This window comes from Lemur catta, chromosome 11 (genome assembly GCF_020740605.2).
Source record: "Lemur catta isolate mLemCat1 chromosome 11, mLemCat1.pri, whole genome shotgun sequence".
Taxonomy (NCBI): Eukaryota; Metazoa; Chordata; class Mammalia; order Primates; family Lemuridae; genus Lemur; species Lemur catta.
Genome location: NC_059138.1, coordinates 18,237,715 through 18,255,974, shown reverse-complemented (window position 1 = coordinate 18,255,974; position 18,260 = coordinate 18,237,715). Strand labels below are relative to the sequence as shown.

Here is an 18,260-nt window from a genome sequence, read left to right as displayed (position 1 = left end):
CACTCACACACACAGCGTCCATCCAGCAAATCTGTGTTAAATATGTTCATGTCCCTCTCCTCCCCAACCCTTCACATGTGCAAAAATACCTGGGTGGCCAAGGTGCCCCCTCAGCCTGACTCCCACATGCACCCTTTCTGGTCTGCAAGGTCCTGTGACTCATTGGGAGGAAACAAAATGATCAAGCGTAGAAAAATCCATGCTTCTCCACCTGGTACTACATTTGCCAAAACCTTTGGTTACGTTTTCCCCCCTTCCAATGCATCTTTTCCCCATTCTCTTCTTCCTGTTCGTTAGGTTTCTTGTGTCTTTTCTGCTGTCTGTCCTCTGCAATGCCACGTGACAGCCCGCTCTGGGTCACTGCAGTCAGGCCTTGGCAGGTGACCACCCTGATTTCCTATGGATAGGTGACCTCTCCTTTCAGCCGCCAGCTCTCAGCATAGAGAGCAAGTGTTGAAATGTCCTGAAGCTGCAGGATGAGTAGATGAGCAAGGGGCGAGGGAAGAGAAACACTTCGAAATCCTCCTACATAGGACAAGAAGTCTTTTTGCGCTCTCCACCGAGTCCTGGGGCAGACACGCGCACACACATGCATGCACACGTGCTCACACGCATGTGCACATATTCATATCCAAAGGGGCGAGTGTTCTTCAAAGCACAGGATCCGTGGACTTTGCTGGAAATGGTGTGGTTCCTCCCCCAAGTGGGGTTCGTTCTGAGCAGATGACAGGGAACGATGTCTGCTGCTCAGGAAGTGAAGGCAAGACTGTGTGTGGAACCTTGGCTTCCACCTCACCTTAGAGGACGCTTCTTCTTGTCTCCCATGGCGGCAGACAGCTCCAGAGCAGAGCTGCCCGGAGAGTTCCTGCTTACGGCGGGAGACAGGACCAGGTGGCACCTACGGTCTCTCTAAGATGACAGGTTTCCATGACCGTCCATTAGACTCTCTCCCCACAGCCCCTGCTCACCTAGTATCCATTTCTGAGCACACATTCACCAGCATGGCCAACACGGTACATCCACAGATGGAAGGACAGATGCAGAGATGGATGCCAGGGCCAAGGCCAATTATGTGTCCCTCCTCCCAATCCAGCCAGGTCCATCAGCTCTTCAGGGCCCCCCAGACAGGACGGGCTGGCAGCTGAGGTCGGCTGGCATTTTGGTCTGTCTCTGCGAGGCTGTGCTCGAGTGCGTTTCTTTCAGGGATGGCCGCGGAAGGGATGAGGAAGGAGAATGATGAAAGAGACGGTGATGAACTCGTTCACAAGGAGGTCTGGACAGTCCAGTGACAAAGTCATCTGCAGAGCATTGGTACCAGGTCCTGCAGGGGAACAGGCACAGGGCTGCAGCCCAGCCACTGTGGAGTTGTCAGGAAGGATGGTGGGGATGGAGCCATGGAGACGGCTGGAGGTAGAATCTCCTGGATGCACCCTGCGTTTCACGCTGACCCTTGATGAGGGTGACAAAGGAGGGTGGAGATAGATGCTTTCTCTAGACAGCACTCGGGGCTCAGGCAATGAGCTAGACTTATGACTGTGGTTGGGACCCATTTGAATTTGGGGGTGAATGGAACACAACAATTCTGCTTCCAGAGTAGATGCAACTCTCTTTCCTTTTCTCCCCCTCCTCCATGTGACATTTCTGCTGCTATGAGTGAGATTAGAAGGTTGGGAGCGTGTCCATGGTGGAATGCAAGTACTATTCTTCCGTCTGCTTGGCTTTCCACAAGCGAGGGAGGCATCTGGGCAGGCAGTTCCCCCTGGACACTTGGAGTGGGGCAGGAGGCCTCTGGATGCCAACTCGGCAGGTGGGAGGCAGCTCTCGGGGCACCTCCCGACCCCTCACACGTGCCCTGCTCCAGCCGTCTGCAGGAGGTGCGGCCTCTCTTCTCACAGCTGCAAAGCGACCAGACCATTGACCGACCCCTCAGAGAGCGAATTGTGGGGAGGGAGAGCCAGGCAGTGTTTCCCCAGTGCAGATAATACTGAGCTCCCTGCCTCTTCCCTGGGCCAAGGTTCGAGCCAAAGCGGGGGCTCCTGAAGTGGAGGGTGAAGTAGCAGCACAGAAACGTCCTCTGTCCCTGGCTCCCCGTCATGTTTGGGCCCTGCTGCTGACGTGCGGGTCAGGAGACTCTGGGGCAGAGCCCCTCTGACACCCTGTGGCCAGCTCCCTCACTGTGGGCCCAGACATCGCTGGACTAACCAGGAGCCAGTGGCTTGGTCCAGTCGCGTTGGCAGAGCAACTAGAAGAGAAGGGACCCAGGAAGGACGGAGAAACAAGGAGGCAGAGAGAGAGAAAGAGACAGCGCTGCTCAGGGGATGCTGCTGATGCCAGTCGGAACTTGCACTTGGTAAAGATGATAATCTAGACTGAGGCACGGCTTGGTGTGTCCCCCCTCCAGGGTGGCCCTGGAAGGACGGTTCTCAGCTGTCTAAGCTCATGAGGGTTATGACTTGTTCTAGTTTGTAGGCCAGTTTCTGCTTCCCACACTGGTCGTCGTGGTCCAGCGGTCCAAGGATCTGTTGAAGGGCCAAGAACGGGGAGGTTACTAGTTTGTGGGGGTCTGTCTGTGTTCTTAGCGGGCACGCAGACAGCGTGGATGTGGTCCAGGTCTAGGAAGACGTGGGCGTGTGCATGTGCACACATGACACCACCGGGTTAGTCGGTGGCCTGGGCAACACGGATGGGGAGGTGTGGGAGGCACTTGGGCTTGGGGTGCAGGGTGGGGCACCCACACAGCGATGAGCACAGGATGCCGGCACACACGTCAGCACGTCTGAGTGACTGTGTGGATTCTGTTGCCTGCAAAAGACGGTGTCTTTGTTGAAGACGCCTGTGCCAAAATGCTACGGTTACCCGCAGGGTCAACAGCAGAGAGTTCCATACCTGATGTAAAGGTGTGGTGCGCGGCGACTAGCGGGAATGTGATGTCGTGGATATGAAGACATCCCATTCCTCCTTCCAAAAAAAGAAAACCTTCCCCATCAGCTCCCTGAGGCCTAAAATTCCACATTTTAGAAAGTCATTTGGCTTAACTTTGCCTATTATAAAAACAAACATCCCTAGAAAAGTAAGGTTTGTAAGCTTTACTGGTCATAAACGCCTAACGGATGATGTCAACCAAAGCCTTTTCTGAGGTCAGATGCTTGGTGGGGGACAATGACAGCCAGCAGCTGTGGCCCATGATGGAAAATGTGCCGGAATTCGACTCAAACTCAGCCAGTGGGATTGAATAAAGACTCTGCCCGTTTCTAGCTGAGTGATCTGGGGCAAAATAGGTAACTTCTCTGCATCCTGTTTCCTCATCTGTAAACGGAGGAGCTACTAGTGCACCTCCAGTGGAGAGGACGGAGTCTGACAACAGCCAGGGGCACCTTTAGCACCACGCCTGTGCCTGAGAGCCACTGGCCAAGCAGGATGGGGTGGAACCTACCAGTGTTGGGGTCTGAGAGGGCAGGGGTAAGGGAGAAGAGGGAGAGGACGTTAAGAGAAAGCTGAAGGCTCGAGGGAGGCTCGCAGGGCTTTGGCCTCATGACCCAGTTAATGTATTCTCAACTGGGGAGACCAGGATAGAGTCGGCCAGCTTTCGAGCTGGGCCGGCCGAGAGCCATCATTAATGGGCACCGTCATTTCGTAAAGACAGGACATCTTAACACCAAGAGCAGACAAGTGTACTACTTGTGTGGTCCTTTGTGGACTAAGGGACAGTCCCTTCCAAGAAGAGGCTGCTGCAGTCTACACCATCCTTACTATCTTGCCTTGCCGTAGGCAGGTGGAAACCTTGCCCAGGACCAGTCCTGGTTGCAGACTCGCGTCAGGGGTCCCTCCCCCAAGGGCTTCCCCTTGACTTGAGGGTCACAGAATCAGCCTTCTGGGGCTGCTTCTTTCCCCTGGGTCCCCAGACTCCTCCCAGTGGCGAGGCTGAGAGGAAGTAGAGAGCCCGGGGCACTGGCCTCAGCTCTTCTTACTACTGCCACGTGGAGAAGGGGGCTTGGCTGCTGCTCAGATGTAGGGAATCTGGATTCTGAAGCCACTGGTCTAAGCTGCACAGCCAAAAAAAAAAAAAAAAAAAAAAACCCTTCCACAGCCAAGAAAACTCCCATTTCTTTGTACTGGCCAGAAAGAAGGCAGAGTGTAAAGCGGCCGTTACCGCCGGTGGGGTTTTCCAGCTAGGGAACACAACAGCTGACAACACTCTACCCCATTCCGTTCTGTGCCAGCCGGTCCCATTGTTTCACCGCTGTTCTAGTCTGTCTGTTTCATTCTATCCTGTGTCACGCCACACCACACCGTCCACAGAGCCTGCCCATGGGGGTGGGGAGTGCTTGTTTAAAGAGAATTAGATCAGAGGGAGAAATGGAAGACATACAAAAGAAGGACTAGTGGGGGAGAAAATGAGAATAAAAAGAGGAAAAAAATAAAAGAAACAGATATTTCTCCATCTGAGAAGAACAGGGATAAATGCAGCATTTACAGACGGGAGAGTTTCTAGCATCAGGGTCTTTGCAGCACAGCCCCCGAGTCCTGGTGGTACAGAGTCTCCCCAGTGTGGTGGGGGCTATCTAGGGGGTTGTTCTTGTACATGAAGCCATGCGGGGTTGTCTCTGATCTCTGCCCCTTCCTTCCCCACAGGCCCCGGGCAGGGCGGCACTCACCTCCTCGCTGTATTTGCCCACGTAGGAGAAGATCTCTGAGAGTGCACTCATGGTGTTGAACTCGTTCATGTGCATCCGGGACTGCTCGGCCAGGTATGCGTTCATGTCCTGGTCGCTGATGGCCGGCATCTTCCCGATGTCTGAGTAATACCTGCCAAGGGATAGAGGAGGAAGAAGCTGGAGTCATGCACATGGAGCAGAGAGGAGAGCTGGAAACTCCCAGCACCGGGTCTGGGGCCACAGGCCCAACTTGGCCACCTGGGGACCATGGTGATCTCCCCCTGATCTGGGCTTCTGGGTCCGGCCCAGGAGGAACCCTCTGTGGCTCTGGATGCAGGAGGCACAGAGGGCAGGGGTTTGGGAAGTGGCCAAGACATTGTCAGAGGGTGGACGGGACAGGGACAGGAACCAGGAGTGAGAGGGGCCCTGCCTCATGCATCTGGTTAGCTCCCAGCTGCCACGCAGAGTGGTGCAGACTCCAACGCCCTTCCCTGTGCACAGACACAGGGAGTCTCCTCCGGCAGGGCCCGCAGGCCCTTCCAAGCAGTTGCTCTTCCCCGATGTCCTCCGCTCTCTGGGGGTTAAATGGGACAGGGCGGAGCTGGGGCCGCTGGGGGAGAGAGACTGGCAGAAGGCAATCCGTCACTGTCACTTGCAGCTGTGCACTGCTGTCAACTGGTTAATTAGATGCCAGCATTTACATTTTTAATTTCTGCAATTTGACATTTTATGCACAAAAGCCCAACTGCCCCGCCAGAGGGGAGCTGTGCAGTTTCCTAATGAGGAAACTAAAGGCCTCAGTGCCCCAAAGACGCCACTTCTCACCCTCTCCCGTGCTCCTTCGGGTTTGCAGACCTGACAGAGAACAGGTCACGGCAAAGACAGAGAGGCCCCGGCAAACCCTTGCGGCAGCCCGGCCCAGCCGCCATGGCGTCCCCATGGCTGCCATGCTGGGGAAAGCTCCTCCAGGAGCCCAGAATCAGGAAGGGTGGGTGGGGGACAGTCTCCAGGGCGGGGACTAGGGTGGGGCCAGTGAGACGCCCGGGCGCCCAGCTTAAGGAGAGGCACTCACTCTCCTGCTGTGCTGGTGACGGGCCCTGGGAGTCCTCAGCACTCAGGGCTTAACCGGAGGCTCTGGGACAGTCTTCCCTGCACCCAACCCTGTGTTTGCCCGGCCACATCCCTCACTGCTCTGACCAGGACGCCATCAGTCCCAGGCTATTTCCCTGACCTCTGCCTGTCCCCACTGGCGCCCAGGGGTTGGGTGAGAGGCTGGTAGCGGTGGCACTCCCGTGCTGCCTGGGCATCAGCTCAAGGGCCTGCAGTACAATGACAGCTCAATTTGCCACCAGAGCTTTGCTGGGCTGGCGAGGGGTCGGCTGGCCGCCTGCTCTGGGCCATGGCTGTGCTGGGACTGCAGACCTGCCATTCCGTCTGGAAAACAGGGAGGCAGAGGGAGGGCGAGGAAACCTGGAGTCTCCTGCGAGGGAAGGGGCTGGTCCTAGGGGACTCCGGTGGCCCTCAGGAACCCAGCCACACACCGGGCACCGTGCCAAATGCTCTGTTGAACTGGTAGCATTTTAGCCAGGCAGGAGGTCTCAGCCCATGACACACTGCTGTGACAAGCAACAAGGACAGAGCTAATGACATGGCCTTTCTTAGAGCAGCCGGGGGCTCAGACGTGGACTCCCGTCCTCCACAGCATCTCCCTCTCCTCTGCCCCTTCCTCATCTTCCGAGCCCTTGGGGCCTCCGTTCCTTGTCCCGTTTCATTTTGGTGTCTCTTCTCTCTTCAAGGCCTGTGATTCACCCCAAAACACATCTTCAGGTACATCAACGCACAGAGTTCTGAGCAATTCAGTGGCATTCTAGGTACAAAAGTTCCAGCGAGAGACTCGATTCATCGCCACTATTTCTGGAATGCCATAAATGCCTATGTTCCATTTTATAGTGGGAGACCCGAGACTGCTGCAGTGGCTCTCACCCTTGCCACTCCCAAGGAGATCTGTGCCATCGTTCACACAGGGATCCCACGTCTGCCAAGCAAGGTATGTTTGTCAAGTGAAGGGTTCTCCTCCCAGATAGACCGTGTTGGCAACAAACATGAACATATGACCTCGCTCACTTTTGGTCTCAGGGCCAGCAGCTGGCCATGCAGCTTTGATAACACGGCTGGGTCCGAAGCTTCCTCTGTCACCTGTAGACAATCAGAGCCTCTGACCAGGATGGAAAATCCAGGTTCCCACTGAGAGGACACAGCTATCATCAGAAGCAAAGACGCCCGTGGTTCCTGTTGCCTGCCCGTGCAGCCTTTCACAATAGATAGATGGTTCTGCTGGGCTTTTTGCCGTCAGTGCCAGGGCTCCTGCTGCTGCCTTTAGGGCCCCCAAGGTGTATGGGGAACCAGGGTAGGGACCACAGTGAAGGGACCCACCCCTGGGAACAACGGATGCCCATGCTCTGTCCCTTCGCAATGGCTTGCCTCGTGGCAGGGTGCACAAGCCCAGTCCTTTTCTCCAAACACAATACTTAGAAAGTATGTGTGTGTGTGTGAGAAAGAGAGACAGAGAGAGAGGTTGGCTAGGGGGGTTGAGAGTGGAGTGGGGAGGGCAGGGGTTCGGATCTCATCCAGAGGCAGCGGTGACGTGCCTCTCCTGGACACATGAGTCCACATTCAGAAGGGACTGGTACCCCCAAAGTCCCCCAGGAGTCCCCTCGAGCTGGCCAGGGCTGAGGTGGGGTTGGGTTCCCCCCCCCCGCCGCCCCCCCCCCCCCCCCCCGCCGGCCGTGCCCAGCTCTCCTTGCTGAGTTTGCTCACACTGGGTAGGCTGCCAGGACCTCTGGGCCCTGACATCGGGCCTCTGGGAGCTGCTATAGAGCGCAGGGCCCAGACAGCTGGATCCTCCACTGCGGGCCCGTCTGCAGTGTCTCATGTTTGTGGACTCCTGTGGGAGGGGGACATGTAGGCAGAAAGCCTGGGCCCGAGTGGCGTGGGGAGCCTCTCATCTCTGCCTTGGGTATGGCCCTCTAGCGATTGTAAAGAACAAAGTGTTGGCGTCCCTCCAAACACCTCGAAGTGCAAGATATTCCGAGCTGATGTGCTAATGTCCCCAACACTCGCCTTCCAAGGCCCTGCACGAAAGTCTGTGAATCACTGGCTGATCCCTCCAGGCCCAGCAGAATGAGAGCCTTCCCCTCGAGCCCCCACCACGGCAGCGCGTGGTGCTTGATGAGCACCTGTGGTGGGGAAGGGACCAAGTCCCATATGTCCCAAGTGCCCCATACACCCATGATGGAGACCATAAATGTTTGACGCATGGATTAATTAATACGTTAGTGAAATGTCTACACCTCACCTCTAGTATTGCTCCCAGGGGCAGCTGTCACAGTTTTATATATTTGGACAGTTTCCTTAGGAAGCATATTTAAATGTTTAAAATTCTTAATCTTTCTCATGCCATGGCACACGTGGTAGATGGCATTAAAACGTGTGGCATATTCCCAGCCCAAGCCCCAGTGGCCACTGCAAGTCACTCCGCTCATGTCCTCCCTGGAAAAGCCAACTGGCAGCAAGTGAGGCCACCGTTGCTACAGGGATGACCTTGAAGCTCTTCCTAGTTAAAATCAGAGGAAATCATTACTGAGTATGCAAATTTACTGCTACTGACCATGACACGCCAATTCATGGTGACAACACAACTGAGTTCTGCTCTGTGAGATAAGTGTAGCAGTTAACTGTTAATGGGAAACCAAGAGACTCTTCTCCCCTTCTCTAGATTTGGCCACAAGCAAAAGTACAAATTCATGGATGGAAGCAGTGAAGACCGAGAGTCCACAGTGGGGCCACAAGCCACTAGCTTTGCAAGGTATCTGCAGGCAGGAATGGGCTGGGAGGATGGGTGGGAAGATAGTGGAAAGGAGGGGCAGATAAAGAATTCTAGGAGACCCCAGCTAGCACGGGTACTGACAGAATCATCTATGCTTCTCTACAGACAGAGTTAGTGCGTCTTCCTGAATTCGCTTTCTTTCCTTTTGCACCCTCTCTGAAGAGAGGGCCCAGGGTAAACCCTGTTTCGTAGCTGTGATGGTGCAGAAGGCCTTCCCCAGATGTGTGCAGGGCACACTGCACAGCCGAGAGTCCGGGGCAGCTGTCTGCACGCTCACAGCCTCAAGGCAGCACGTTCAGAAGTGGCAAGCCCTGGCCACAGGGGGAGGGCACTCCACCGTCATTCTTCTGAACTGGAGGCTGCAGGCGCCCTTGGAAGGGCAGGTGGGAGATCAGGCTCGCTGTGGGTCCTGGGCGAGCTCTGCCCTGCCAGACTCTCTCTCCCCTCCAGGGAGCCGGAGTGGGAGTGAACGTGACCATTTATCACCAAGGGAAGAAGCACTCTGGGTTGACCACCACACCTGTCTGTGCTGTTTTCTCGATCCCTCTGTCTTGGCACTCTCACCCCGAAATGAGAGGAGAAAGGATTTGGGACCTCGAGCAAGTGAAAGATGACTTTCCTGAGAGTGCCAGTGGTTGCTAAGAAACTAGTGGGATAAGAAATGGAAGCCATCAGACCACTCCTAAAAATAACCAAACGGATGAGGTTTACTTGTGACCTATGGCAGCTGCGTGGCACAGATCTCCCTGAGCAGAGAGCGGAAGGGAGAGCATTTGCCTGGCACACGCATCCGCCTCACCTCCGCCTAACCAGCCGCGTTCCGGGGACGTGTCCTCTACGCAGACGCTTCAGAAACGTCCCCAGCCCTCGCGTCCCTGGCTCCTCCCCCCTGCCTGGGGCTGTATCACAGGGACACTGTGGCAGTGCAGGGATAACCCACGGCCCAGCTGCTGCTTCCTGCCCCTCTCTCTTTGCTGCAGGGGTGGCTGTCCACATAGGAGGGCTTGCTCCTGGCAGCTCTGTTGACAGAAGAATGAGCCCCTTCTACATAGCAGGAGGTGAGAGCCTCTCTCGGGGACTCAGACTTAATCAGACATGAGGACAAAAGAGTTAGCTTTCTCCCTGACAGCCAACGTGGCATGTCCACCACATACATCAGTAGAAGGGAGAAGAGGATATCAAAGAACAGAGGGGAGAGGGAAAACAAAATTAAACCCTTTTAGTGAAACTATTCCACTCAGGCGGCCAGAATTCCACTATCATAGCTATTCCCTCTGCACAAGGGAAGGCAATTTTCAAGTATAGACATGGAGACTGTCTCTCTGCCATGCACAAAATGATACAGTTCATTTTGTCTTCAGTCACCGAGTCAAGAAGAATTTCTGGTCTCTTTACTTTCAAAAAAGGCACCAAACTTAAGCCTCCAACAATGTTTCCTATATACTTAAGCTACTTGGAAAAAAGAAAGAAAGGGAGTCTAAGTCTAAAAGCAGAACTGCCATGTAGAGTTGTGCAAGTTGTTCACTGCACAAAGGTACTTGGACAAGAGGGTGAGCGGGGGTTGGCAGCTAGCTCATCATTCGGCAAACCACTCACCCTGGTGTGGGGTTATATCCTCCCATAGGAAGGAGCACTTTCCTTAATTCACACAGAGGTACCATGTGGGTTGGCAGAGAGAGGCCCTATCTGAAAGTATCCCAAAGAGTAGAAAAGAGATTTGGGAATCACCTAAGAGGTTTGGGATCTTGTTTCATCTTGGCCACTTACATCATCTAGGGCTGATTACTTAGCCATTCTGTATGTATATTTCTTTACCTTCACAGACATAAAAAGAGGTTATAATTCCTGTCCTCTTACATTATAGGGCTACCGTTATGAATAAAGTTTGAGCCAGTTTCTTAGCTCAGGTACTTGCATATGGAGCTGATATGGCCCACTGGTGTTCTTTGCAGTGAGCACTGCTCTGGGAACAGCCCAGCTCCAGAGCTTACCGGTGGCCCTTTAGTGGTGGGAGAACTGCGAGGCCTTGTGATTTGAGCATGGGCAGGATGGCTGAGACAACACTGCAAGACCCAGGGCATTCGGAGCTCCTTGCATGGGAGTTCAGGGGCAGGGACAGTGAGAAGCTGTTCAGAGAGTGACAATGACGTCCCACAGAATGCTGGGAACTTCCAAACAGAACACAGGGGCAGAGACCTCTAGCCTTTCTGCAGCAAGACGTTGCTTGGTCCCTTGAAGTCTTAAGATCACAGGTTTCTTAAAATTTGTTTTTGTGGGGTGGGGATTAGAGCCAGGAACCATATCTCCTTCCTGGGCCTAGAAGGCGTCTCAGCCACTGAGGTCTGGGGTCTGTCATGTGGGGAAGCAGAGCATGCGGCAACCTCTGGCCACATGTCCCAGTGTCCCTTTCAGCAGACAGCTCCACCGGGCGGGTGGGAGTTGCAGCGGCAGGATCAGGCTTTGTGAATGACCCGTCTGGAAGCGCCAGCCCACTTTTCAAGGGGAAGGGAACTTTCATCGGGGCAAGTTGACTAATTCACAGGCTCCCTGGCCCGGCACTCACCGCTCCACCCAGTTCTTGTAGCTGGGGATGTCCTTGGCGTAGAGCAGCTTGTTGGAGGGCGAGTCCTTGCCCAGCCGGTGCTCCGACGTGGAGCAGGAGTCCATGAAGGTCTGCGCCACCACGGACAGGCAGGCGTCCGTGATGCTGTTCTTGTGGATGTCGAACACGAACTGTGGGTTTTTGATCATGTTCACCCAAAACCGCAGGGGCAGGCTGTGTGGAGAGAAGCAGCAGGCGGTCAGGGACTAGCAGAGCTCAGGAGCCTCCTCTGTGCCGGGGACGGGAGGGAAGGTGGGTCTGCAGGGGCCCGATCTGCCTTCCAGAAAACTGAGGGTCAGTGGGGTTGAATAATTCACGCAGACGTACACTGGCAGGCACTGGAGAGGGAGCGATGCCCTGACTGCGGGCTCACAGTCTCCCCTCCGGCAGAGGCGGCGGCCACGACGTGTGCTGTAGAGGGGAGTCTCCGACTCTGTTCTGCTGTCTGCTCCCATGCTCGACACAAGGAGCATCCAGCTGACAAACTTTGCGGAATCGCCTGACTCTAGACCTCGTGTCTGACTCTCTGCCACCTACCGTGTGACTTGGCAGAAGCCACACGCTTCCTCTCTGCCTGGTCCTGTAGCTTATTCCTGAGCAGGGAGGCCCTGGGGCCAAGTGTTTCCCTGTAGCAAACTGATTTTTCATCTTGGAGCTGGTGCGCTTAAAAACCCACATTCGCCCACCTCGCCTGCCCCATTGTGCTGCATCCTCCCCCCGCCCCCTTCTCCCAGTGAGCACCCGCTGCCCACCAGGAACAGTGCTGGCGACCGGGGACACGGTGGTGAGTAGGACACCCCCTCTGCCCTCAGGAAGCCTGCACTGTGGGGGGATTCTGGGGAAGACAGACATGGAACCCAATGCATGCTCAGAGAACTACGGGTGCTAGCTCCAGAGAGCGTGTGGGCTTCAACGCGGGACCCAGGGAGGCATCGGGTCTACCCAGAGGGCAGGGTCCCGAAAGCCTTCCCAGAGGGGTGCTTGGTGGTCAGAGTTTTCAAGCACGCAGAGGTGGTCTTAGTGGGGGGAGGCCTGGAGGAAGGGGTGCGCCTGCGGCAGGAGGCAGTTGGCATACACAAAGTCAAAGCGGGAGACTGCGCAGTGTGGTCTGGTGTTGCGAGTCTGTCGCTAGAAAGAGTTTGGGGCATCGGGAGAAACCGCCCCCTGCCTCCTTGGCTGCACCTCTCCCTGCCACTCTCCCATCCGTGGTTCCGTCCAGCCTGCCGAGCCGCAGCGGGGGACAGGCCTGTGCCACGCAAGGGATCGCTATTCCCTCCCCTCTGCTCCCACTTCTGCCTCTTGCCATTTCCCCTGGTGTTTTATTGTCGTTTGGGTGGTTGTTCTCGCTGTTGGTAATAGTCATAACGTTTGTTATGTGTTTGGCTTGCCTCTTAGAACTTAAACTCTCTGGATTACATTATTTCAATAGAGTGAGTACAATATTTCTATACTTGTTGCATCTCCCAGCAGCCGGTATGAACAAACAGCAAATGCTATAAATACAATAAGACCTAGCATTCAAGACTGCCGATCAATCGACAAGTATTTAAGTTCCTACAAAGTGTGCAGCACAGGGCTCGGGCAGGCAGCACTGAGATGCGACCATGTTTAGTGGCACTGGCTTCATCATTGGAAATCCAGAATAGGAGGTAATAGGATGGCATCTGGGGACCTCTCAGAGAGGCACAACACAGGGCGAAAGCTGCGGTCACGCCAGCTGCCCACACTGATCATCACCTAAGTGCACATTTGGGAATAACACTAATTGGGTGTCGGGCAGATGTGGGGGGGGACGGGTGTATACCTACATGATGAGTGCGATGCGCACTGTCTGGGGAATGGACACGCTTGAAGCTCTGACTCGGGGGGGGGGAAGGGCAATATAGATTACCTAAAGTTTTGTACCCCTATAATATGCTGAAATAAAAAAATAATAATAAAATAAAAAGGGAGACCACAACAGCTGGGCTCAGAGCTCCAGATGAAGGATCCACAACTTCCCAGTTAATGAAGTCTCCGCCCACACATTCCTGTTTTTCCAAAAGTCCCACCCGGAATAGGGACACTCTGGGATCCACATTCCCACCACTGTTGTTTCTCCCCTGCACCCTCCATTCCTTAAGCCACTTGTGATGATGACAGGCACAGGAACAGGGAAGCCACCGCACCCACTGGAGGCTCCCGCCTAATGAAACATTAGCATATTATTAACATTAGTGGTGGCGCTAATCTCTGGCTGATTGCAGCCACTCAGGCTAAATGAGCAGGAGGTTTATTTAAAAGAGAAAAGGTAGGGAGCTTGGAAGAAGAGGGTGGGGAGAGGGAAGGGCACACCTTGAGCCAGGAATAAGAAAACAATCTCTTTTCAATCAGGGACAATTAATTCCAAGTCAATATGCAAATCTCAAGATTCCCAGACTAACTGTCTCTTGCCCAGGGTAGCAAGGATCCCGTCAGGGTCAGGGGACGTGACCTTTGATGACAGACCGGGAGCACAGGATGGCTGTCATCTTCCCAGGATTTCCCTCACGTGGACCTGGATTATTTGTGATGATGACACCCGAGTCCCTGCCAGAGCTGGCCTAACAGGAGGATCTGGCTTCCCCCCAGGACATTATGGCATCCTCGGAGGTGGCCTTACCCTGGCAGGAGGGATGGGCTGAAACAAATGGTTTGGATACCATTTGAGGTGATATTCCTGGCACAGGCTATTAAGGGCATGTAGAAATGATTTGGGAAGACCCAGCTCTCCCCAGCTGGGACCAAGAGGAGGTCTGGGCAGAGCACTGCCTACATCCCAGAGCTGCAGACACCCACCCAGGGCAGTCAGTGGCAGACACCCTGACAGAGAGAAGCAGGTTGGGTAGGCCGGGGACACGCCCCTCGGAAGAGCTCCCGAGCGTCATGCTAGACGACTGGGAGAGTTAAGTGCGTCTTACCCAGAGGCAGACGCTGGGAGAGACCAGACCCTGCTGGACTTCCAAAGGAGGGCATTGCTTCACCTATGTTACTGCGCTGAGTGGGGAATCTGGATTTTGAGTCTTATTCCAGAAAGGTTGCAAGAACCCCAGCATGGAAGATCTTCCCTCATCAAGAGTTAATGTGGGAGCACACCCCACTCTTCGGTTCTGCAGTCCAAACCTCTGTTCCTGCCTGACGTTCCAGCATCAGCAGAGACAGCACCCTCCCCAGGTAAGGAGCCAGGGCATGCTACATCGAATAAAGTTTGACTGCCATAGCCCAACTTCTGCCTTCACCTGTGCTTTGCTCTGGGGCCTGGGGCTGGCTGGCGGGGTGCCTGGCGGAGCCCTAGCGCCTTGCCAGTCCTAGCAGGGAGAGGTGCTGGGCAGCAGGCCCACGCTGCCTTGGAAGAACAATCAGGGAAAGAACAACCTGGGACGGCACCATGTAAAAGCTGCACGGAGGCAATTCTGGAACCATGGGCTACATCCAAGCCAGCTTTGCCCGGGGTAGAGCTCTCAGCCAGAGGCCACCGTGGCCCTGCCGCTCATCAATATGTACTGAGTCCCAGCTTTGCAAGGCTCCACCCCAAGCGCTGCATGCTGATGTTTGACCTTGCCATCTCTAACTGGAATACAAATCACTCACAGATGAAGGGGAGAATGGTATATGTTAAAAGGAGAAAGGGGACCGGAGGGGGGACACCCAGAGTGTCAGTTAGTGCTTGGAGAATCCTGTTATCTCAAAGGAAGACAAAGAGGTTAAGGGCAGATCTATTCTCCAAACAGAGCTTGGAAAAGAAGTGTGTTGGAAGAGAAGAGAGTAGTTCCTTGAATAGAAGAGAAATGCCCCTTTTCACCTAAATGACTCCTACGTGTGCTTCAAAACTCTCCCTGGGACTCACTGTTAGACCTTGCCCGTCTCCGATCCAGTTGCACACAACACATCTGCTATCCCAGCCTTTGCCTCTCTGCCCAGACAGCGACTTCCTCGCCTTTTGCTCCTGTCTGCCCGCTCACTGAGCGCGGAGGCCACGTGTGATTAGTCTACGATCCTCGTGTCTGGCATGATGTCAGGCACCCAGGAGGTACCTGGGTGGGAGACTGCCCTGGCCGTGACAGTTGGCATATTATTTCTTGCTCATTTAGCTGGTTCAGTAAATGTTTGTTAATGGACTAAGTGACTGATAGGAAAAAAAAAGAATGATGCAAGACGGATTTGACTAGAGGGGAGCGAGAGAGGGCGGGGAGGGCCAGAGGATGAGCCTGCTCAGACGCCCTGCTGACCGGGTGGCTCCCGCCAGCCCTCCTCCCCAATTCCTGCCGTCCTACCCCCCCTGGCTCGGGCTGGGCGGGCGGAGTCACTCGCCCCTGCTGGTGCGCCCGGGTCCCCCCATCACTCACCAGTTGCTCTTCCAGGTGTGGCGCACGTGCGGGTCGTGAATGCCGTGCTTATCCGCCTGCTCGTCCAGGAAGTCAAACATGTACTTTATGGCCAGGGGCAGGGCGGAGCCGCGGTGCGCCGTGCTGAAGATGGTCTCAAAGAGGTCATCCACGAACTTCTGCAGCGTGCCCTGGGGAGCGGGGCACGGTCAGACGCAGCTCAGCCCGCGAGGCTCTGAGGACGGGTTTTAAAGCCTGCCTCACAGACCGGGGCCGGGGAGGACAGTGTACAGCCTGCCCTGCGTGGGTGACATTGGGTAAGTCCGTGTATTACGTCTTTTCCCCCTTTCCTCTGTCTCTCACACCTTTGCATTTCTCCTGCACATGGAAAATAGATCCAACACTCATGACTGGACCCGAGTAAGTCTTCCCCTGCCAACAACACGGTTTGGTTTAACACCCTCTGGCGGTGTTATTTTAGCACTTTTCCCAAATGCTAATGAACACTCACTTGGTCAGAGCAGACAAACACAATCTGCTGGTTTTGTTTGGGCATTATTCACACTGGCTAATGAACAGTTACTCATTTGGCTCTGCAGAGAGCAGAGCTGAGCCCAGTCTCGGGAGTCAAAGACTAGAACTGTGGGCACGAAACGTCCCCAGAATCAGGATTAGAAATGGTGGCTGTGTAGTCATGGATGGAGCCCCGACTTCCACCCCTGGAGATTGTATACAATACCCCAGAGAAGAAGGCATTCTTCTGTAAGGCATGGCAGAAGAACGTGAAAAGTTAGCGTCTCAGTATTTGAGCCAGGGCATAGAGAGGGGGATCAGCTTGCACACCAACACCCATGTGGAGGGTTTGCCTGGAGCACTGGGTTGAGAAGGATTCTGAGGTTCGGTGCTGGGACTAGTGAGCAGTGCCTGCCAGGGTAGATGGCAGAGTAGGCACCAGCACAAATGCTAGGCACTGGCCAGCCCTGGCATTTCTGTGGGCTGACGAAGGCCACAGCTGTGGGCTCCTTGCACCCTGTTCTCAAGTCTGATACCTTAGTGGCCAGGAGCCGTGTCAGATAGATTTCGGACACCATCTTGCTCCCCCGGTCACCCTCTTTCTGGTCTCCGTGCTCGTGGTTCTTCACCAGATGCCACATCTTGACTCCGCTCTCCAGGTCAGGAGTGATCATAGGCGTTCGTGAGCGGAGGCTGTCGGGGCTGCCCGTGTACCGGATCATGTTTTCTGCCGGGACAAGGATGGCCCCCAGTGTGTGTGAGGCCACACAGCCTTGGCCCACTACCTCACGAGGCTCCCCTTGCTGCAGCCGCGCCCAACCCCTGTCTGCTCCTGGCTGCCATTTGCTGGCGCTGTCCCCTTGCTTTGGTACGGTCCCTGAAACTGGGCTGCCTTTCCGGCCACCTCCAGGAAACTACCTGTGGTTTATCCATCCACTCCGGTCTCCCCTCCCTCCCGCACTTTGTGATGTGTACGCCCTTTATTATTCAATTTGTAAAAATATAAGCTTGTACTTGGCTTTATACTTTTCCTTGTACGAGTTCTCAAGTCCTGTCTCTGGACGTGTTCTGTGTGGCCAGTTAAGTACACACATGGGAGCAGTGGCCTGTCTCCCTTAAGGAACGCTGACCAGCTGAGTAAGCAACGTCAATGCTCACCTGCGTCCTCCCCTCTGGCCTGGGCCAGCCCTTCCCACTTATTTGCTGAAGCTCCTGCCAGTGTCTTTAAGGTGTAGCGAAATGAGAACTGAGCAAGAATGAAAGATGACGGTCCTACTGTGTGCAGGCACCATTCCATGTATTCATCTGTTTAGTATTCGCAATGATCCTGTGAAGTTGGTAGTTTTTTCAATCCCCGTTTTGCTGGTAAGAAATCCAAGGCTCATGGTGGTCAGATGACTGGCCACAGAGCACCCGGGCGGTGGCAGAACAGGGCTCCTTCTGGCCTCTCCCCCGTGTCCCGCACCGTTGCCCTCCCCACAGGGCCTCAGACCTGGCTGGGCCTGTGCCTTCGCTCCACTGCGTGCTCATGGTGTGACTTTTACAAGTCATTTAGCTTCTGTGTATCTGAGTTATAATTTACTAATCTGCATAATCAGGGGAAATAATAATTATTTAATTCACCGGATTGTTATGAACATGATGTTAATAACTATCACACAAGGGAAAGCATCTTACAGACTCTAAGACCCTCGTGAAGGTGGGATTTTCTTCTTTTGCTCGTGGATGAAGGTCCTGCTCGTGCACCAGAGTGGCCGGCGGGAACCAGGAGCCTCTTACCCGACCTGGCCCTCCCTTCTGACGCTCAGCCTGGCTGACCCACACTCCTCCCCTCCCCGGCGCTGCTGCCTTGGGGCTGTGCCTCGACTGTGACGACAGTTGCTCAGGACATCCCAGCCCCCAAGACATTCAATAAGCTCTCACCATATTTACTCGCTGAGGTCCTTGAGACTGTGGAGTTGTTCACTGTGTTATAGGCTGTCACCTGCTTGGATACTAAAGCCACCACAGAACCGTCTGGCACCTACAGGGAAAAGGCTTCTAAGGACCTGGGCACAGCAACTCTGCCACCCCAGGAAACGAGGACAAGTCAGGATTAACTTGGTTCTAAGGGGCAATCGGTGCCTTGCTGGAGAACTAGGGGACTCGGAGGCTGTTGGCTTTCCCTCGAGCAAAACGAGACACAGATCTGAGCACCGAATGATACTCTGAGCTCCTCTAGCAGTCTCCGCCCCAGTGCTTCCCTGGGAGACCACCCAGAG

General features: G+C 54.7%; 1 protein-coding gene across 1 annotated transcript in view; it reads right to left on the bottom strand.

Moving 5' to 3' along the window:
* Window positions 1-2,275: 2,275 nt before the first annotated feature.
* The window catches only part of PLXNA4 (plexin A4), a 345,855-nt gene continuing 329,870 nt past the window's right edge, over window positions 2,276-18,260 (bottom strand). The window contains exons 26-31 of the mRNA XM_045564696.1: window positions 17,923-18,022; window positions 16,536-16,726; window positions 15,508-15,677; window positions 11,105-11,317; window positions 4,656-4,806; window positions 2,276-2,519 (exon numbers count right to left, since the gene is read on the bottom strand). Coding sequence (XP_045420652.1) covers window positions 2,424-2,519; window positions 4,656-4,806; window positions 11,105-11,317; window positions 15,508-15,677; window positions 16,536-16,726; window positions 17,923-18,022 — 921 coding nt within the window. The 3' untranslated portion in view covers window positions 2,276-2,423. The remainder of the gene's footprint in view (window positions 2,520-4,655; window positions 4,807-11,104; window positions 11,318-15,507; window positions 15,678-16,535; window positions 16,727-17,922; window positions 18,023-18,260) is intronic.